The following is a 22,435-nucleotide window of genomic DNA, read 5'->3' on the forward strand; positions in this document are numbered from 1 at the left end:
GAAGCAGTCTTATTTATTGTTTCATTTTCAGCTTTCTGGGAAACGCTTTGCAGTCAAATTTTTTGGGGGAAATGCATAAAATCATAGTTCCTTTTAAACAGCTACAAAATGCAAACTGCCATGGCAAAGTCTGCTAAAATTAATATAGTGAAGGCAATAGGTAAGCTAACTTTTTATATCGGTGTCATGGTTTAACCCCAGCCAGCAGCTAAGCACCACACAGCCGCTCACTCACTCCCCCCCACCCAGTGGGATGGGGGAGAAAATCGGGAAAAGAAGCAAAACTCGTGGGTTGAGATAAGAACGGTTTAATAGAAAAGAAGAAACTAATAATGATAATGATAACACTAATAAAATGACAACAGCAATAATAAAAGGATTGGAATGTACAAATGATGCGCAGTGCAATTGCTCACCACCTGCCGATCGACACCCAGCTAGTCCCCGAGCGGCGATTCCCTGCCCCCACTCCCCAGTTCCTATACTGGATGGGATGTCCCATGGTATGGAATACCCTGTTGGCCAGTTTGGGTCAGCTGCCCTGGCTGTGTCCTGTGCCAACTTCTTGTGCCCCTCCAGCTTTCTCGCTGGCTGGGCATGAGAAGCTGAAAAATCCTTGACTTGAGACTAAACACTACTTAGCAACAACTGAAAACATCAGTGTTATCAACATTCTTCTCATACTGAACTCAAAACATAGCACTGTACCAGCTACTAGGAAGACAGTTAACTCTATCCCAGCTGAAACCAGGACAATTGGCATAATAGTATAAGTATTATGTAAGTTGTGTTCCATGCACACCGTGGATTGCATGCTCATAAACACACATTTCATTTCTCATTGTTTTAAATCTCTGTTTATGTCAGAGTTATAAAAAGGGGCTTGATATCAATTAAAACTTTATTTAATTTTGATTCCTGAACAAATATTCTTTCAAAATAAATAATATTGTGGGAGGGGGAAGAAGAGAAACAAGAGTCAAAATATGTTTTGCAATGTTAGTGTCCAAGCAAAGCCTACAGGACATACCAACAGGCATCCTGCTGCTTCTGCCTTATGTGTATGGAGGAATAGTTAAGAAAAGCCAGTGTGTGTATCTCTCAAAATTTGGCGCAAAGTTACTTTTTCAGTTTTTGGGGCTGCTAATAATTCAGAGAGACAGTTATAAATTTATTGTTAATATCTGTAGAGGTTTCAAAACAGATGATGTAAGTGTGTGTATGTTTAGTCAAATAATTTTTGACATCTCTACCATTAAGTATTCACCAGCAACCCTTGTTCTTGTAGGTTTTCAAGAGCATTTATCAGCGTCTGTCAACAAGTAGTAAATGAGAGCAAATGTATGGCAATTACATGTCTGTGGTGTAGAGAACGGATCAAGAGTGACTCCCAGCTGGACACATTTTCCGTGCTGTAAAGGTGCTGCAGGGCTGGCTGCAGCCCAGCACGGCACATCAGTCCCTTCTGTTGACTGCTCAGATGTGGGCTGATGTTGGGCTTTGTTCTGGTTTTCTTATTGGACTGAAAAATTGTGAGTTTTCTTTGGAAATTAAGCTCCCCATGTTTCTTTTGAACAGATAGCAAGCTGTATACCTTGCTTCGTTATTAGCAAATCAGTGTTAACTTCTATAGCACTGTGTGTGTGCATAGAACTCTTTTTTTTTTTTTTTTTAAATCACCCAAATTTCTGTTGATTTGATGTCTGCTAAAAAGTAGAAAACATCTTGCCTTAATTTCTCACGTCCATTTAGTATCTGTGATATGGCAGCAGTATGGTCAGGTGGCATCTATGAGCTCTAATAGCTTTTGCAAGGTTTGTTTGCTCATATTTTACCTAACCAGAGCAGCTTGGGTTATGCCTAGGTGTTGCACTGCGAGCTCTCAGGTGACAGTCACTGGGAAGGGTAATTAAAGGATGATGCCAGGAGTTCATTGGCATACAAATTCCACAGGGCAAGAGACAAGGAGAATCTGCAGGTGACCAGCTCTCAGACGGGCTCAAGTTTATTACTGTAATAGCATCACAGGCACTATAATGAATGAAACAGCATTGTGTGCTTCAGGGAGTCTTGTACATGGAGTCCTGCACCCCCTGTGCTGGCACCCAAGGCAGGACCTGGGAATGAAAAACCCTGTGGGAAGTAACACAAAGAGGTGCTGAGCACCCTACTGCTATCCCATTGTAGGGTCCTTTTATCCCAAATACGGGAACAACCATAAAGGCAGAGACTGTCTTTGACCAGTGGGACTGGAGGGCTCAGTACCCTGTAGGACCAGGTCCCATGACAGAAGATGATGGATTTTGAGGTCAGCACCCCAATTCTTATGTAATTGTGATGGGAGTGACCTTGAGTTACTAACAGATTTGGCTGGAAAAGAAGCATTTGGCAGGAGTGTGTAGTACCTTGGGAAATCAATCACAGGAAAAATACCTTCTGAAAAATTTAACCTCCCTTTATTGACTGAAGTCTGGAGGAAAAAAAAAGTCAGTACTTCTAGTTTTCTTTCACAAAAAGCCAGCAATATTCTGCAAAGTTAAGTGATTTCTAGAGGAAATGGAGTATTCAATGACAAAATCCAATATTCTGTTTAAAAAAAAAAAAAAAAAAGTCTGGAGATATTTTGGCCATTCCAAGTCCTGAGAGTGATAAATAGAGATGATCATATAACTAATTTTAGCTTTATAGTAGGTAAAAGTGGCTTGAGGGGTGGTCTGGCTGCAGCTGTGGGTTTCAGAAGAGATGATAGCCTTGATTTCCCATAGAGACTTTGAGGAGTATAATGTTGACATTGAGGTGAAGCTATGTACAACAGCTTGCTCTGTCAGTGTTTGTTTTGAATCAAGGATGGTATTAATTCAGGGGCTAGAGCTAGTTGAGAGAGATAGGAAATGTATTAAAACATTCTCAAAATTTTTTACCTTGGGCATCTGTGCTGTTTCTTTTTTCTTCAAAAATGTTTTAGTAATGCTACAAGTTGGTCAAAACCTAGTGAAGCAATGCAGAGCTGTTTTGTGAAAAAAGCTTGTAAGCTTTTTCCGTCTTGATATGCCCAGTAATTTTGATCAGCTTGTATAACTTTAGGAGTTTTGTTTGCATGCTGTTGTTGCAAAGGATTGAGCCAAATATAATTTATAGATTTTTCTTCTCTTCTGAAGAATCTGCACTGCCTACACAGTGAGAGATTGCAGACAGCTCAATTATTTGCAGTGCCTTAACTCGCTAATACAGTCTCATCATTTATCCAGAGACTCCTTCATTTGCTTTATTTAATTTCTTAGCCGACAAATTCCATCTCCCGGGATACTCAATGTTTTCAGTCTTAATTGGTTACCAATGGGCTCTTCCATCAGCTGATACTGGCTTGAAGACATGATGCTAATTCTTTCTTGGTGTATTCTGGGATTTGTGCAAGAGAGATTTTGCTTTCCTCTGAAGTCTCCTTGGTTTTTATATTGAAATAGTGCCTAAAATATCAACTTCCTAAAGGTTGTTGAGAGCAAACCTCATTCGGAATTGAGTACTTAGTTTCCTTCACCTTCTTCTAAATTTAGGAGGCAAAGTTGTTGTGTTGGGGTTTTTTTTTTTTTTTTTTTTTTTTTTTTTTTTGAGTCCTCTGGAAGTTTTCCCAAGTTTTCCTTTGAAATCTAGTGGGTTTTTTAAGTGAGAAGACAAGATGTTGCAATGCTTAAATACAGTACTCGTGTTTGCAGTGCTACGACAGATGCTCCCTGTGAGAACGGTTGGAAAAGCCCCCAGATGTGGGCACTCGTGAGCTCCTGGCGAAAATCAACGGGAAGTGCCTGTGATTCCTCTTTGTGCTTTTCAAAAAGTCCTCCTCTCCCAGTCAGTAGGCTGTATTCAGGGAGGTGGGCCGGGGTGACTCGGAGACCGGTGACAGTCTGATTGTATGGGTTTGTGCTGGAGCGCTTTGTCATGCTGGGGCTATTCCAGTGCCGGCTCCCTCTTGCTGAACTCCTTCCCTGGCTTTACTGGGAATGATGGGAGAGGCTGAGCAAGGGCCAAAGCTTGCCTGGATCCAGCTTTGCTCTTACACTGGTGGGAGTAGCAGAGTAATCCTTTGAGGCCAGTGAATAGAAACCGTACGAAGTCAGCAAGGTAGTCCTGTCTTTGTGGGGAAAACTAGCAATTTAACTTTTACGTAGTCATTAAACCTGAGCTAACCCTTATGTGGGCACCAGCCTCTGAAACCACGGGGAAAGCTCCCACAGGCTACACAAGTTTTACCAATTTTCTTTTTTTTTTTTTTTTTTTTTTTTTTTTTCCTTCCAGGTAGTGGAGCTGTTCAGGTAAATCTGGTTGAGTGTCTGGCTTGCCCTGGTCTGTGCAACTAAGTTGGGAGGAGAGGTGTCTGTTTTTCTGCCCTCCCTTGGGCAGGTTTCCTGGGCTATACACATGCATGTATGTGTACTACCTGTACAAAAGGATCTGAGCGCTAACTGCAGCTCCTTTATATTCAGTTTTGAATGTAAAATAATAATAATGATAATAATAACCAGTGCAAATTTACAGCAGTGAAACTTGGGAGCAGGATCAGGCCCACATGCAAAGCTGTTAAGTACTTCAATGTTACTTTTATCAACAAAACAAATCTCTTTTTGGAAGAGGAGGTGGGGGAATAAGAAGAGATTTTTGTAGTTGTATTTGCAGTTTCCTCTTCCCTTCCTTTCACTTTAGAAATTCTTTATTCTTTCATGCACAGTTGAGAATTAGCCATTTATTCTTAGTGCCGGTGATGCAGTCTTTGATATTTAAAATGGAATGTGTTCCTTTTTGATGCTCTGTGGTTTTGAATGAAGTACATGTTAGCAGATTAATGGTGCAGAACAGTTAGACACTGGCTGGCTTTTTTTCCTTTCTATATTATTTCATCATTAAAAAAAAAAAAATTAAATATATTTTTAAAAAGAAGAGCCCGTGAATTGTCTATTGTTTGTGCGGTGAAATTGTTTTCACAGCGTTGTCATTCTCTTCCAAGTCGAAATCGTTGAATAGCTATGAGCTGTCACATTTTTTGTAAGTTATAACTGCATCAAGCTGTGCTGACAAAATGTCCCTGCATAACTGTTAATATGCATTGTCATTTTAAGCATGAAACAGTTTAGCTAATGATTTATCTCTTATAATGCAGCACTTGGGGCAGCTGTATGATTTGTCTCTTTAGCAAGTCAAGTAATTTCTTTAACAAAATGTTAAGCACAGATGGGCCATAGGCTGTCAGTTAACCATTATTGTGCATGCATCTGCTTGCCTTCAATGCACTGTTTTATGTATTCAGCCACTTACTTAGGCACAGCTCTCTGAAAAGCGGAACCTACTCTGATTGGCAAATAAAATGTTCATTTGTCTCTTCTTCCTATTGTTTTGTTTTGGTAACACATGTCAGCAGCTCAATTACCCAGTTCATTAACAGCTCCCAATGGACACGATGGCCAACCCATGATAAGGAGGGCGATTGTGGCACATATGGTCAATAATAGCCTGTCTCTTGGTAATTGTAAATAAAAGTCACTGTTGGCCATTTCCTTTTACTGCAGCTACTGTTTTCCTTTTCACTTTGCTGTACAAAGCAAATTTCTCAATGTGAATCAGCCCAAACAAAATTAAAATACCATCCACTTCTCTCAAGATCACTTTTATCACTGTTGTGGTGGTTCCCTTTCTGTGCTGACTTTCCAGCTTAGAGCTCACAGGAGATAAGGTTGCTCTTTTCCAATTCCAGTAACCGATTAATTACTCTTATTAATCAGTTTACTTAAGCAGCAACATACTTTCTCCCCATTTCTCTCATTCTCTCACTGCAGACTTTTCTAAAGTGCCTGTGGAGTTTAAAAAAAGCCATTTACAATGTTTTTGTAAGTATGCCCTTTGCAAATAGCAGCGGTTTTCAAAGGAGTAATTGAAGTGTGACTTAATCCTTGTTAGATGAGCGATATACATGTCTGGAACAGAGGTTTGCTTTTTGGTTTCCTTTCTTGTTTTTTGATATATCATAGTCAAAATGCCAGTAGAAAGGGTTAAAAGCAATTTTACTACTTGTGAGTATTTCACATTGTGCTAGGTATTCTGTTGCTTTCTAGCAAGACTGAGAATTTTCTTACATATTTGCTGATCCTGAATTTTCACTTCTAACAGGGAAAATAGGAGCATGTAGCAGCATTAGCATGTTTTATCTTAACCCCACTGAGAAATCTTTTGCAGCTTCTTGTTTTGTTCTTTATGTTTCTTGAAACTTACTTTTCCTTTTCCTCTCAAAGAGGAGTCCAACTGCTAACAAATTTTGGGCTGTGACCTAATGGGGTGAAACTCGGGGTGCCTGAATCTCCTCTCTGTCCTCTTCCCCTGTTGACGGTGAAGCACAGAAAGTGAGCAGCGAATTGGATAAAATTACAGCTCTGAGTCCTGGTAAACTTGCCAAAACTGCTTTGGTGGAAGCACCACAACCTAAAACTTAGGGGTGCTCTTCTAATTTTTGGAGCGTGCTTTATCTTGGATAAACACGGCGTTCAGTTGTGGCGTCTAGAACCGCTCACAGGTGGCTGAGGGGTGACTCCAGACCCCCCGAGCTCGTTCCCCGCTGCCTGCCGTATTCATAACTAATCTGTAGTCTCCACCCAGGGCTGTGGGCACTCAGGGAGTTGTTGAGTGTCAGAGTTTATTTGTCCTGTTTTGATTAGCACAGACCTGGCAGGGCGTATTTTCTTTTTAAAGGCTCCTTGCTGTGACAGTGAGGTTTCAGGAGGAGGAGGAGAGGGGAGCCTGGTGTCGCGTTTCCCCAGGCAGACACAGCAAGGGCCGGTGCGCCGGGAGGGAGGTAGCCGCTCGCTGGGCTCCAGAGTCTGCCTTGTACGTTGTAGCCGTGTATAAGCCTGCCCCTAAGCCCACTGCTCAGAGGGGAGGGGGCCTGTTAGCAGGAAATAAAGGTGCTGTTTCATTTTCCTGTGGATTTTATTTTGAGGAAAGAAAGGACCCCTGATGCACTTCTTGTCCGTCGACTGTTAAAACGCCAGCTGCTGAAAGCCTACCCCAACACAAACAAGGATCGGGGAGGAATGCGCTGCCGGCCACCTACCGCTGCTCCCAGCCCTCGCAGCAAGCCAGCGCCAGAGGTTTATTTAGCGAGTGCCTGGGGTGACTCTGAGGGCCCACGTCCTGGGATGGTTTTTCCCCTCCCTCCCTCCCTCCCTTTCCTGGTTAACGGAGGGTTGCATTTGGGCCCCCTTACCTCTGGCGGGGAGAGGCAGTCCTGGAGGGACGGACGCCTCCAGGTGCTGAGGGTTGGGGAGGGGGTAGCTTGGATTAACCCCTGCTGTGCATCCCCTTCGCCCTGGCTGCCCTCCCCGGCCCCCCTGGCCCACCGCCCCCCTCGCGTCCGCGGCAGCCTCCTTTGTGCCTTCCGCATCCTGCCAGGCAGGTGTCAGAGCCCTGAATGCGGGCAAAGGCCCTGCTGATGGATACCACAGATGGAGCGTGGAAATCGGCCGAATAGGCCTCAGCCACAGGCCATTTCTTAGGACCCAACAAAAGCCTCCAAATAAGTCAACAAAAATCCCAAAGATCACAAAGAGAAAGTGTCATTTGTCATTTGCTGTGGGTTTGTGTGGGGGTAGCGGCCCTGCTGCACTCCTCCTCGCCTGCACCCGAGTAAACACGAGGGAGGTCACTCGCTTCTCTTTGGGCGTGAAAGGCTGCCGGGGATCAGGCAGCCGTACCCGCTGCCTCCCAGTGCCGGACGCCCGCGTTAGCCCCAAAGCCGGGGATGCCGCGGCCTTAGGTCATAGAGATGGGGCACGAGGGGGAGAGCCTGTGAAATTAATCTTGCATAAATAAAAAAAATGAGCAGATCCGGGGAGGGTAGCTCGCGAATACGCCACCGCCAGAACCCTTCCTGGCTGTCGGTATATTGGTTTTTCTGGTCTTGTTTTAGCGAAATTCGTGGCTAGACAGAATTTACCTAGGGCGGACCCTAGGCTGTTACGCTTAGAGGAAGAGGCTGTGTAATATTTTATTTAAAAATTTCACAGTGACTGAAGGATTGCCAGAGAAGTTGTGCCTTTGCAGGTCGCAGAAAGATAACCTCTCTGCCTGCGTTTGTCAGGTGTGCTGTGCTGCAGCTGTAATGTATGGGTTTTAAATGGTTGTCATGTTTTTGTTATTTAATTATTCAAGTGAAATGTCGTGCTGAGAGGAAGAACAACCCACAGAATGACCTCTTGTGCGTTATTTGGTTGTTCGATCTTTGCCCTGACGTGTCTATTTATGGTTGGAAAAGGGATCGATGCAGAGCTCCAGGTGACCAAATGCCTATGACATGGGGCAGAGTTTTTTTGCATATTGTGGTGATAACCGGCGTGCAGCATTTCTTCGGCCCACCAGACAGGTCACGAGGGGTTAAGGGACAAATAATCGCTCTTTAATTCTGTAATTCCTTCTTTAATTAAACTTCATGGCTCAGCTACTGGTAGTGCTTTTGGCTGCCTGTCCCATTTTGAGCTGTGCAGTAAGGGGGGTACTGGTGATCCTGAGGGGTCTGGCTGGGGATCTCCCAGGGCAGTGGTGAGTCTCCTCCTTTCTTCTATTTATAGCTTGAAGGTTGGAGTATTAGGATCATCAGCACAACTGTAAAGCTTAGCGATATGCGAGTTGTGTGTCTGTGGAGGTGATGGAGATAGAAATATCCCAGCTAAAACCTGACCACCTTTGCCTGTGCTGTATAGTATCTTTTTAAATTATGGAAGTTGGTGGATCTATTAGTGAGATACTGCTTAGCAAAAGGGCAATATGCTATGGCTATTGAGCATACATAAAATAAATACCGCTTTTTTAAAGGCTGAAGTGTGTCCAATGTATGTGCTTAGCCAATACTCTGATTCGCTTCTGACCTATATAGAAGTCTAATAATAGTATTTTAATAGAAAAAATAAGACTAAAAACTTCCTTGAAACTAATAGTATTTAACAAGACATTGTGAGAAATAAAAATAGTGCAGTTTGTAGTACAGACATGTAGCTATCATTTGAGATTACATTTGTCTGATTTTAACATTGCAGACCAGGCAAGACAAAGGAACTCAATGTTTTCAATAAAGCTGCACGTAGCAGCCAGGCCTGGCGAAGGGCAACACCAATGAAATCAGATAGATATGAAAGCCATTTTATTTGCTATACATTTTCTCTCTACTTTAATTTTATTTTGTTCTTTCTAAATGTTTGCACTTGATTAGATGTATTGTCCTGGACTCTTAGATACTTCTGTTTTTTCTGACTGCTTTACCTTTGTGCCTTTCATATACTACTTAATGAAATGTACACCTAAATTGAAAATGAAATTAAGTCAGCGTTTCAGTTCTGCATTCTCATTGCTGCATGAATGCAAGGTGCGGGAAAACATCACAAGATTTTGCAAAGTCTTTATAAAACATTTGTAGGAAGATCATTATTGGTCTCCTGTTACTTCCCACCCAGTTGGTGAGGGAATTCACTTTAGAAATTTAGCGATAAATACCCACTTTAAATTGCTCAGTTTAAGCTGGCTTTTTATAGGCATATGTTAGATGTCTGAAGCAGTTCCATACATACATGTAGAGTCTGAAAGAGAGTATTGAAAGAGTTCCTGAGATCTGGGGATCTGACTTTAAAAAAAAAACAAAAACAAAACCCCCAACTTATTGTACACAAACAAAGGCAACTTTTGTTAGAGAAATTGTCTCCAAAAGGGACCTTCCTGAGCTGTTTCAGATCTTACTACACCAGGTATGGTCAGAGTGCAGTGCTAGCCAATATGACCCTGTTAGCATGGCTAGTGTGCTCTCCTCCACTAGTCCAGCTTGTCAGCGATAGCTGTTCTGCTTAAGGTGGGTGATTTGTATCTGAGGCTAACATAGAGAAACTATATTTTAAATAACCTATGTTTCTTTTTATTTGGAACAGCAGCATGAAGCCATCCTGAAGGGTTGTAACTTGGCAGTTGCTGAGGAAGGCAGGTGTCACTTGGAACCCCAAGTGAGAAGATTTGGGATTTGTCACTAATTCAGACAATGTGTTTTGTTTGTTTTGGGATACCCTAGATTGCCTGTTTAAAAAGGAATGAACTTGAACTGTTTGGGATAGGATGTTTGTGCTGATTCCCCTTTGTTCTTGAGGACAATATTCCCAAGAATGAGAACAGCTTAATCTAGTCTTACTTGGGGCAAAACTTCCATGCAAGTAAGAGACTCTTAGAGTTGGATGTTTTCACAGTACATTGATGCTGAGCTCTATGGGAGTTTCTCCTGATGTCCTGTATATGTTGGGTCCAAGATATTGATGGTGTCTGGACAACAAAGATAGCTTTCATATAAGAGCCTCTGGTCTAGCAGTAATTGTTCCTTTTTTGGTATGCAGAAATTCATAAACACTTCAGCTGAAAAGCACTTTGTCTTTCTAAGTCTTTCTAAGACTAAGTAAACAGATTAGGTGTATATATTAGTTCAAACAGCTTGAGTGAAATTGGTAATGTAAGATAGTTAGAAATGAACATGGTGGGGGGGGATTTAGCTGGAGCTTGAGAAACAGTGATTTCTTTTTGGCTTTGTGTTCTCAGTTACTTCCAAATAAATCACATTAAGAAGATTATTTTGAATCAATGTATATATCAATAATTCATTTGGTGTTATTGAAGTAGTAGAAGCAATGCTTGTATTTCAGCTGAACAAGCAGTTTCAGCATCACTGGGGAGTGTCTGCCCTCTTTAGGTGGTTTCCCTTGAAGACTCAGGCAAGAAGGAATGCTTGTCGCCTGGAACAGCAGCTGATGCAAGTGAAGTCTGTCTTTAGAAGTCTACTCTTTTGGTTCATTACTCTTTGTTGGAGAAAAAGAATGTGGTTGGGTACTGGAAGAGGCTTTGCTGCCTTCACAGCTATAGTTATGGGTTCAGCTGCAGCTGGGCTGTAGCTGGAGTTCACTTGATTGTCAGGGAGCACAGGGGAAATGAGCAATGATGCCAGGAGCTGGCTGTGGGTGTGTGATCTCACTCTCTTCATGTCCATGAAACACAGAAAGAGTTTTGGTTCTGATTTCTCTTTAAGCTACTGATAGCAAGAGTTGATAGCCCTTTCCTGGGTCATGGACATGCTGTATGTGGTCTGTTTCTTGCTGACTTCCCTTAAATACTTGACTTGGGGCGTGATGTGAGGGGCCTTTGGTCCAACACAGCCTGGCTGTTTTGCAGTCATGTCCTGGACTGTTGCCTGGAGGCTGAGCATCAGCACATCTGTGTGTAACTGTGCTCTGTGCTGGAAAACCTCCCAAGGTTAGGAGGAATAACGATGAAACCTTAGGCAAAGGAAGTATGCAGTCTGTGTATTTCAGCTCTGGTCATCACATAGGTGGAATCTTCTTGCTTTAGTAACTGGAAGACTCAAGTCAAACTATTGCTCTGAGCTATTCTTACAGGACTTCTCTGTGCAAAGTGTGTCTCAATTTTTTTTTTTTTTTTTTTTTTTTTTTTTTTGTTGTTGTTGTTGTAATACTAACACTTGTCAGGCCTGTCCTAGGGTTATGTTAGGTGGTCCTAAGACAGACAAGTAAGTTGCAAACAAGTGGGAATGTTTAAATGTGCTGAAGTATACTAACACAAAAGTGTAAAATTCTGTTGAAGGTGTAGGACAAATAATACACGTGATATAAAGTAAATATTTGATCGTGTATGAGAATTAATTTCAATAGCACTCTCCATGCCTTTGTAGTCATTTCCATAACCATTTCAGCAATAAGGTTTTAGTGATGGATCTCTAGGGAAGGTCTCATGGACGTGTGTCTGTAGAGTTGGAATGTTTAAGTTACAATGTGCACACTGGTGTGACAAATATTTGTATCTGTTTGCTAGCACAGGGAAAGGAACAAGGCTCTATTGCTTGTCTGATTGCTTGGGACTAAGCAGTGCTGCTCAAGTTTTTGAAACACAAACTGCTGGAGGAGTTAAAACAAAGAAATCGAATAATTAATTTACTCAAAAAGATTTCTACAGGTCCTTAAATGTTCTTGGGTCAGGAAAAGGTGCTAAGCTCATAGTTGAACTTTTGACAATTCTTTATTTGTTTGAGCACATTTGCACAACGTAACATTTAACTCTGATTTGTTTCTCGCTTTTTTGCTTTTTTTGAAATTTGCCAACTCAGTTCTGAGTCTCAGGGAAAAAGCAGCTTTTCCATAGAAGAGGATATCATTGATTGATCCAATATTTTGCCCCCCCCCCCCCCAAGCTAATTTTCATCTTTCATTTTCTTCTTTTTTGAGCATCAGCACCCCAGTCTGATGAAGGCTCTGACATCGATTCTGAACCAGATTTACCTTTAAAAAGAAAGCAGCGTCGCAGCAGGACAACCTTCACGGCAGAGCAACTGGAAGAGCTGGAAAGAGCTTTTGAGAGGACACACTACCCTGATATTTATACTAGGGAAGAACTTGCACAAAGAGCCAAACTCACAGAGGCTCGTGTCCAGGTATGTATTTAAAAGCTGCCTAACAAAGGGAATTTCCTTTTCTGTTAGCATGTTGGTCCATTTGTATTCTTACGTGATCCTACTCGCAGAAGGAAAATGTGAAGCTATGTTGCTTACAGCCTTAGGGGGTTTTGCGTCTGTACATGGACACTGGTGTTCTAACTGTTTAAGACAACTGCTTGGGAAAAACCTTTGTGTTTTCCCCAGTAATTGTTCCATACCCACCATGAACAAAATACTGAGCCTTTGGAGAAAAAGGTCTATTATCCCAGTTTGTTTGGTTTATGCATTTGACAGCACTCTGCATATAATCAGGTCAGCTGTTGTGCCAGTTTATAGTTATTTAACTGATTTCATCTGTTGTTGTTTGGGTCTTTCAGGCATTAACAGAGGAGAGAAAAACATTTTTAAAAGGACAATGTGTCTAGAGAGCCATGCAAGTGAGCAAGGTTACTGGTGCAGTATCTACAGTTTACTTTTAGGTTAGCTTTTGAAGTTGACTTATTTTAAACCTTGTAATATCTCTTTCATCCCCACTGTCAGTTTAATTCAAAAGAAAATAAACCATCAAGTAACTGTTAGGTCTTCACAACTTCATGTAGATCTGGATTGTCTAAAACAAGTGAACGTGCTGGAGCAGTAAACCGTGGATTTGACTAAAATTAAAAAAAAGCATGAACCTGGATTTTCAGGTGTCCAAAAACGGGCAAACAGCAGCCAAATAATTCTGGAATAAACTGCACACTGGAGTTCAGGTTCAGACTGGGACTTACTCTCTTTCTCAGCAAAGAATGGTGTCTTGTGAAACATTTAATACTGCAGGCAGAATCCTCTGCTACTCTTTTACTACTTGACATCTAAGAGACATTTGGAAAAGCACGCCCAGTTTAAATCAGTCTGAGTTGCAAGTGTTCATGGGTGACAAGCAAAACGTTGTAGCTTGTGATCTAACCCAGGAAGGGAAATGAGTGGTAACTTGTGATCTAACCAAGAATACAAGTGAATTTAGTTGCTTTGGTGAAACTCTGTTTTTATGTTTTGACCTTTGAAGCTCAGCCTGAGGCATTCAGGCTCTGAAAACTGGAACGAGTAATACAAAATATCCCTCTGACTTTTTAAGACAAGCATGCCTATTGCAGCATGGCTGTATTATTGAGTGTCTGTCTTGAAATGTCCAGACTTTTTCAGTTTTACCTGCTAAATGTTTTTGCAGAAGACTTCACACCACATTTCTTGTAAGTGTTTGTTATGACTGAGAGAAAATCTGATGTATGGATGAACTTGTCTGGAAGGCAAACTTAGTGGTGTATGATTCTTTTCTTAATATGTTTACTAAGTGAAATGCTTGCAAAATAGCTTCATATATAGGCTTGAGCCAGGTAAGACCAAATCAAGCCCTGGGAATCATCCATGCACAAACATAATAAAGATAACTTCCTACACAAGTTCTGTTAGCAAGACGAATGGGATCTAGGATATGATGTTTTGGGCTATGTTAGCTTCAGTGGAGAAATACGATAAAATGAAAAAGACCTTGTTCATGTTTTTCTAAATCAATGACCCACAGCTAGAGGAAAAGCAGAACTCTCATTAACATAACAGCTGTCTTAATGTGGCTTTAACCCTGTGACTTTTTACATTCCTTATGGCTTCCTTGGTTCCCTTGAGACGCATCCTGTCTCACACCACTCCTATGATCTACAGCCTCACGAATTCCCCAGTACCTCTGACATGGATATTTTACCTAACTCAGCATGGAAGAAAGTTCCTAGTCAATCAATGATTCAAATACCAGAACAAAACCTTTCTGGATTAAAGATGAGCTGGGGTTGAAGTAACCAGCCTGTGGGCAGTTTCCTAGTGCACTCCATCTGTCTGGTACCCTTGAAGGCTGGCAGAGTGATTTAGCAGTGGATTAAGGGATACAGGATTTGCCTTATCAGCATTCAGCACTTCTCCATAGCCCCTTAAAATGGCCACCTATGATGGGCATGAAATAAAAGACAACCTGTGAAAAGAAAATAACCCTAAGAGACTTGAGGCTGAGAGGGCTGGATAGCCATACTGACATAGCATTCAAGCTTTCTTAGTCACACTTCTTTTTTGGTAACAGTGCGACAGAGATCAGAGATACCAAATTTTATATGGATATATACACAAAGATCTCTTTGACTGCTTTCTAATCAAGCATCATCTAAAAGAGCCAGCTCTTTGCAGCCTGAGTCTGGCTGAACCCAGAAGACTTTTTTTTTTTTTTTTTTCCCCCCCTCTGGAGCAGTAAGGTCCAATTCTGTAGAGCTGTTTTACATTGTCTAGGAAGAAATCTAATTGATTACAACTGGACCAACCTTGCTATTCCCTGAGTCCCTTCACGTAGCGCTTGCATCTCATGTTTTGTTTTTTCTACCCAGCCGCCCCCATGCTTCCCCTTTCCTTCTATTCCCTGAGGCCGACTCTGAACACCCGTGAAAGGAAGAGTCTTAAACCACCAAAGCATCTATTTTCTCACTTTCCCACCATTGAAGGGTAACCAAATGCATGTTTCTAAGCTGGTTGCTTGGAGGTGGGGGAAAAAAGTCACCTGTAGGCTGAGATCAAACTTAGAACATTTCAGCCCTGAAGGGGAATTTTTTGGAAAGCTACAAGCAACTGAAAACAGACTTTACACTGTGAATATTATTTGTGTACTTAATCATGGGGACAGGAAAGGCTTTTGGGGAAAGAATTGTTGCAACAAACTCCACGTTGCAAGAGTCAGGAGATGTGTAACTATAATCATTGCAAATACTTCAGCACTGGGTGTAATGAGGAGTTAAAATGCTCCCTGCAATTCCTCCTGCAGCACCTTTCCACTCAAGGACTGTTGAGTCTTTCTGTCCCTGTGTTTGAGCCTAGATGTGGTGTGGAGCCAGGGCAACCTCTCCTGCTGCCTCTTCCAAAGGCACCTGGCTCTTCTCTGCACGTTAGATGAGCAGGAAGGGGAAAGTTCTTTGGTCTTGTTCATTCATCAGATACAATTCAGAAACATTAAGTAGAGTCCCAAAGGATGACCCTTCATTTAAAAAAAATAGTAGTAATGCCCTGGGAATGTGCGGTTAAAGATTCACATATTGCGAGTAAAAATCACAACCATGCAGTGCTTTACTGGTCCAGTTTAAAACCTCATTAAAACCATCATTAAGTTGCAGTGCAGGCCCTTAAGGTCTGTGGCCTGTTTTTACTGACTCGATCTGAAGGCGAATTCTAAAAGTGAAATTTTCCCCAGCGTAGATAAAGATCAAAGGCTCTTTCTGAGCTTCAGAGCAGTGCGGTTATGGTTTCTGTAACAAATAGCACATAAGGAATGAAGTGGGTAGCATCTTTTCTGGCCACCTTTTGATTCCCACATCAGGCTTATTTTTAGACCTGGATGAACTGGGTGAACTTTGGCAGCAGCTTGGAGACTGTTTCAGATTGATGGTGGGAGGTGTTTGCTTCAATCTTTTGGTGAAAGATTTTTAAATAAGGTTCAGGTTTGTCCCGTGGCAGGCAGAGGGCCAGGAGCCTGCCTTGGCCAATGGGGGCTGGCCAGTCAGACAAATCTTTTTGGGCTGCGTGTTGAAGGCAGGCCTCCCAAATTATCAGAAATGTGATGTGTGAGGCTTGCGTGTTGGACCATGTTGAGGATGTGCCCCCAGCTGTATGGGATTGTGCAGGACAGGAGGTCCTGCTGTGAGAAGCGGCTGGCACATGGCCTTCCTGTTTAACCCCAAAAGGCAATGGGAGAAATTGGTTTGGATTCTTTTAGTCCATGAATAATGGTGAAAAAGCAGGGGAAATCAGAAAAAATTCTGAAACATGAGTATGTCCTATCCTGAAAAGTTTCTTCTCGGCCACATCTCAGGTTTAAATTGGTTTGCTTGAAAACTTCCAAAAGAAACATATTTTTAACAAAAGAGCATGTCTGAAAATTCAGGCAGATCTCTTCAGGCTTCTAGGATGGGGCTGAATGTTCCCATGTCAAACTTAGAATCAGCTTGTAAGCTTTTGTGAAAAGCTTATTACAACCTCAGTAAATAAAAGAAGTCCAAGAGCTCAGGAGTCTTGAGTAACGAGAAGAAAAATGATAAAAATATTTAAGTGCTGTGCTTGCATATGGTTTTCTTTGTTTCACTGTGGTACAGGGAGGGGAAGAGATGGTTTGAAGAAGAAGATAGTGGGGGCAAAAGGTGAGAGGAGAAATTATGACTTTTAAGCTAGTAATAAGGTTTGAAAGCTCTGAAGTGCAATATCTCAGTTTTAATAGTCTCAGTAGCAAACAGTAAAAAGCATTCACTGGGAAATCATGGGGGAGGGAGGACTTGTGCCAAAAAAAGTCTTAATTTGCCCTCAGCTCCTCTGAAACAGTTTGAGCCTGTATGCTGAACTGCACAGTCCTACAGGGAGATGGGGTAAAGGAATGTAGGACAGATTCAGGAACATTTGAAACCTTCCAGCAGATCTTTACAGTTATTCCTGATGTGGTTTATGGAGAATTTCTAGTGCCTTTTCTTGAGGCTGTCCCTCTTGCATAATATATAGGATAAAGAAAGAAAATGCTCTGTGCATTCTTGTAGTAGATAACCCTGTAATTGCAGATTCCCCCCCGCAGGGTAAAGGAGAAATTCTTATGGGTAAATTAGCCAACTACAAACATATGGAGTCCTAAGACGACATTTTTACATATAAAGGAAAAGAAGGGATGTGATTTTGATTCTCTTTTTCTGGTCCCTGCTGCCTGAGGGCTCAAATTAGTGGCGCTTTAATTTATAAATACACAGTTCAATTTGCTTATTACTCAATATTTTGCAGAAGTATTCAGCTGCAGTGTTTTAGAAGTATTTGTGTAGGACTGAGACAAAGTCTTCTCAAAGAAACCTATGAGACTTGAGTATGTTGGATCGCACTGGGAGGTGGTTGGAAGTCCTTGTTCCCTTTGGCACAGCCCAGTAGTTATTTGGTCTGGTCTTTTTTTTTTTTTTTTTTTTTTTGTGTGTGGTGTGTTGCCTCCCCCCACTCCCTGCCCCATTTGTTTTTAAAAAACCTCTGGTTTCTATCACATTGATAACTCCTTGTATTCCAATCAGCATGACTTCCCATCGCCATAAACAACAGCTCCTGGCAGAACCCAAGCGGAGAACCTGCTGCCTCGCGGTGTTCCCGCTGGCGGTCGGGGCGGGTCGTTCTCAGCAGGCTGGCTGCACCACTTTGGGATGCTGTGAGGAAACAGGCCTACCCATGGTGTGCCTCTTGCACACGCAGCAGACCTTATTCCTGTGAGGCTGGGGGTGTGCAGATGTTGCAGTGAAGCTGATTTACCAACTAGTTGTTGCTAAAAAGCAATTGTTTCTACTCTTTCTTCTTCCTACTGCTGGTCTCTGGCAGTGCTTTTCCTGGAGCTCATCTGATACTGTGGTGAGCCAGGATGGAAATTCATGCTACTGCAAAAAAAGAAAAGGGAGGAAAAAAACCCCTTTTTTTCCTTTTTTCCCTGCTGTTTCATGTTCTCTGAATGAACTCCCAGTCAGGTCAGGCAGGCAGGCACAAGGGCTGGTGTCAGCTGTTGGTCTGGCAAGAGGGTGAAAGTGCCTGTGCAGACTGGTTTGAAGGCTTCTGAAGTAAATCTAGGTCTGGCATCAACAGGGACTGCAGGACCAGACACTGTGGGTGTCTTTAGAAGTCACGCTCCCGTGTTTTGCAAAGGTAATGGAGTCAGCTCCGTCCGGGCTGGTGCAGCCCAGCTTCATTAGCAGTTTACTTCTTCAACCTCCCCTCTTCACAAAGCAGCCCCACTGCTTCTGGTGCACCCCAAATTCATTCCCTGATGGCACACCCACCAAGGACTCCTGCTTGCAGGATGGTCAGACTTTATTTTGAACATGTGAATTTTGGGGGAAGGGAGAGGCAGTTACCATGAAAAATATCATAAGGCAAAAGGGGAAAAAAACCACCACCCCCCGCCTCTAAAATTACAAGTGCTGTTAACAATGCACCAGTCTTCTGACTTTGTGTGTTTTTGGCACTCATGCTTGCAATGGTCAGGACTGTGTTTAACAAAATATCCACGGGTTTTCTGCAAAATTCACATCTCAGATGTTTTGCTCTGTTGGATCAGAAATCTTTTTGCCTTAAAAGCACATAGAGCACTCTGTGTTTATGATCAGACTGTTGAAATGTCAAGGCTAATTACACTAGTGTGTTCCCAAGTGAATAAATGCATCTTTTAAAGAATAGTCTGTTGAGATAAATAAAATAAGATGTTGGCATGATCATTTGCAAACTACTTCAAGGAAAAATGATAATAAAAGGCAGGATCTACATATTGGAAAACAGAGGGGGGGAAACATTAGTTCACCTCATCCATTCTACATCGGTGCAAAATACTTTTTTAATATTGTGTTGCGGAGTGATTTCTTTTTTGATCAGTCCACTTCCAGATGCTTGAAAAACTGGAGCCTCCAATACTTACTTCCCTTAAAGGACTAGTTTCTTTTTCCCTTTTGCTCTAAATTTCACCCTCATCAGTTCTGTTTTTTGGATTGTAAATTTTGGCCAGACACCGGGGTTTGATTTTGTTTCCAAATAATCTGGGTAATTTACGTTCCATCTTAGAAAGTGACATAGAAACTGGGGAGCCAGAGCCTCACTAAAATGAATGTGACTTGCCTTGTGGTGCAGACATTGCTTTTGGATGCTTGGGTCCCTCAGACAAGCCATGCTTCCTCTGTCCGTGTCTGCATTTGCACAGCGCCAAGCACTATGCTGACCTAATTTAGAGCTCCTGCATGTTACACCAACACAAGTAGATCATATTCCTTCAGACACAGTACTGTTTGTGTAAGAATGCTATGTTTTGAGTCTCCAAAATGCAGTAGCCTTCTTATTTGCTGCTTTTGCTTCCATGGGGGAATTCAGTGTGTAGCGGTGATTTGAAGTACTATCTTGGGTTGGCCTGCCTTCCACTGAGATCTATGCTGTTGCTGGTGAAGGCAACACACAAAGTACATTTGCTTGTCAGATTAAGTAGATAGATAGTTTAGAGTTGGTTTTCTGTTATGCCCACTGCAGGGTGGCACTTTCTCACAGTATGACACTGGTGATCTTTACCAGGGGATGCATTATACTCTGAGCATCTCTGCACCCAGGTGATGATCGCTTCCCTCTCAGAAGGAAGGGTGGGGGAGAGCAGAAGCATCCTATGGGGACCTGCTACATTTGAAAAGGCCACTCATAAGATGAGGATTTTGTCATGCTGGTGGAAGCTGAAATTTGCTGAACATAAGAGGACGTTGTGTTTAAATCATGTTGGAAATGTACAAACAAAAGAAAATATTTCCCCAGGTGTTTACAATATGTTTCGAAGCAGACACATTGGCTTGTGGTGACTGGATTTATTTTTAAGTCTTGGCTTGATATTGGCAAAATTTTTCAAGATTTCTTTAATTAATGGTAATAGTGCACATGGATTCTTCATGATATGTGCTGATTTAAAAAAAAAAAAATTTCCTGAACTCTTGAGAATAAGTCAAGGCAGTGGAATATAGTCTAAGTGAAATACTATGATTAAAAAATAATAATAAAATAAATAATTTCAGTTAACATAGAAAGCATATAACTGCTACTGGATAAAGTTTGGGATCTGGCTAATTTTAATAAACATTACATAAAATGTAAATAAAAGATTTAGGTTTGAGTTATTTAGTTTTAAGTGATTTTTTTTTCTTGACTTTGCAAAACTGATTTTCAACTTTTAAACTCTCCCATTTAACATTATTTAATTTAGTATTTTTCTTCTGATGTCTTACTGTTACATTACTTCTTCGTTGTGTTCTGTCACAAAACAACATCTGAAATCTGCAGTTACCTGGTTTAAAATGGGAGTTAAACACAGTTGCAAACCAAATCTCAGGCCATGTGAAAAGGGTGAAGCCATGACATAGTGACAGTGAATAGTAACAATAGTACAAACTATTGTGTTAAAACATCTGGAATTACAGATTCAGAGCTTCAGTGTGTTCATTTGTAAAAACCTGTGATGGTAAGAGTCGGGGCCACACTTATGGTCATTTTAAAGATAAATTATTTCTAGTATTTTTAACAAGGCTGGTCTGAAGCGCGTTAAAATCAAAGGGAAAGAAGTACGTGTGTGGATCGGAGCCCCAGTGCTTACTGTAAAGGTGTGGGGTTTTTTGGTTTTTTTGTATGTGCCTCTACTGTTCTGTAGTGATGAGTGCGTGGTGCGGTATTAGTGGCAATAAGACTTGCTCTGCAGTTTTGAATTTGTTCAAGGGGTTTTGGTGAATTAGTTTTGGACTGACTCTGGTGCTAGTCAGGTGCCCTCTGCCTTCCTGCTGCCCAGGGAAAGTAAGAAGCCAGGGCAAGCGGCAGAAGGTGGGTGCTGCGGCTGATGGGGCGGCAAGGCAGTGGAGTGGCAGTGGCCGGAGCCGATGAGCCTGGAGCCATGGCTGTGCCAGCAGCATGTGACATGGGTGCCAGTCAAGTAGCACCCATTTAGCATGTCCCAATGGAACTGAGGTGGTAATACACAGTGTTTCAGCACAGCCCAGGCAGGTTCCTGCGCCTCTGCAGAGTCCCACTTAATTTAATGGGGCTCCAGGTGGCAACAGAGCTCTGCGCAAGTATGTTCATCAGGGGGGCTGCTGTAGAGTTTTTGATACTGTTGAGTGTGTCCCTTTCAGGGATGTTTAATATATATCTGCAGTTCTGGAAAAAATGCAAATCTATAAAATGAGCCAAAATCTATCTGTAAATAAAAGCATAAAATTTGGCATCATTGCAAATCACTCGCTACTGAATTAAAGTCTGGGATATGACTCATTTTAATAAAGAACCAGGGCTTGAAGGCAAATGCTTATCTGTAGAGGAAACAAAATCTTGTTACCCGATTTTCCTCAGTGAAATCCACTCATGTAGTGTAGTTCAGTTAGTGTTCCTAAAGTGTTTGAAGATCATCAGATAACCTTATTGACCTGAAGAAGGGAGAGTATCATGGAGAAAGACAGAGTTAATGACCTGGGTAGGCTAATTACAATGTGTGTTTGCTGTTCCCTGCTCCCTCTCTGACCTCCACTATCCTTCCTAAGTGCTTTTTGGCTCTTTAGCAAAGCCTCTTCCTCCCTCTTCAGTGTGTCTTGCCCATTTTTCTTTCTCTGTGGTCACTTCAAAAGATACTGCTGCAGGAGTGTGAGACTGGTGGGCTTTGGGAGACATAAGCAGGTGGAAGGAGTCTGTGAGGAATAAATGAGAAATGTAGACTTAAATGTCAGTGAGGGAGGCAAAGGGTAAGGAGAGGTGGAAAACGATATAGAAGTCTATAGGATGAGAAAGTAAAAAAATGTTGCTGACTCTAGACCCATCCTCAACTATTGCTCATCACAGAACTCACATCTCCAGCCCCAGTGCCTTGTCCCTGCTAGCTGCTCTCAGAAATGGTTCATGTGGAGGCAGAGGGACATTTAGTATGTACAGAAAAAAAACCAAGAGAGGGATTCTTGAGGTAGAGCAGAGGCTCCATCTATCCCTCTGTCCTAAATCTTAAACTTGAGTGGGAGTGTGTAATTGAGGAGTAGACGTTGTGGCCAAAGGAGGCAGCAGCTGTGTGAACTAAGCATCTCATTCTGAAAAGAGGATGAAGCTAGATCAAACTACATGGTGACAGATGGCCCACATCAGAAACCAGATGGCCCAGTGAGTCCCACCACTTGTGCCATGAAATAGCAAGCAGAGGAGAAGCCTACCGCGTAGTCCAAAATGTTGTTACGCTCTTACGTAAGGGCCGCTCATGGTTTGTAAATGATGTTACGCCTAGAAATCCAGTCTATGATGGCTGATTCATAAGTCAGCATGGGCTGCTTGCAGGAAGGGTGACAGATCTGAGACCCAACTTACTTTTAC

At 42.1% G+C, this 22,435-nt stretch overlaps 1 protein-coding gene across 5 annotated transcripts in view; it reads left to right on the forward strand.

The window, feature by feature from the left end:
- The window catches only part of PAX3 (paired box 3), an 82,346-nt gene that overhangs the window by 42,810 nt on the left and 17,101 nt on the right, over positions 1 to 22,435 (forward strand). For 3 of the 5 annotated variants that reach the window (XM_030028261.1, XM_030028262.1, XM_030028260.1), the window contains exon 5: positions 12,297 to 12,502. In XM_030028261.1, coding sequence (XP_029884121.1) covers positions 12,297 to 12,502 — 206 coding nt within the window. The remainder of the gene's footprint in view (positions 1 to 12,296; positions 12,503 to 22,435) is intronic. The other 2 variants (XM_030028263.1, XM_030028264.1) reach the window with 1 other exon arrangement.

The sequence above is a fragment of the Aquila chrysaetos genome, chromosome 10 (assembly GCF_900496995.4).
Source record: "Aquila chrysaetos chrysaetos chromosome 10, bAquChr1.4, whole genome shotgun sequence".
NCBI lineage: Eukaryota > Metazoa > Chordata > Aves > Accipitriformes > Accipitridae > Aquila > Aquila chrysaetos.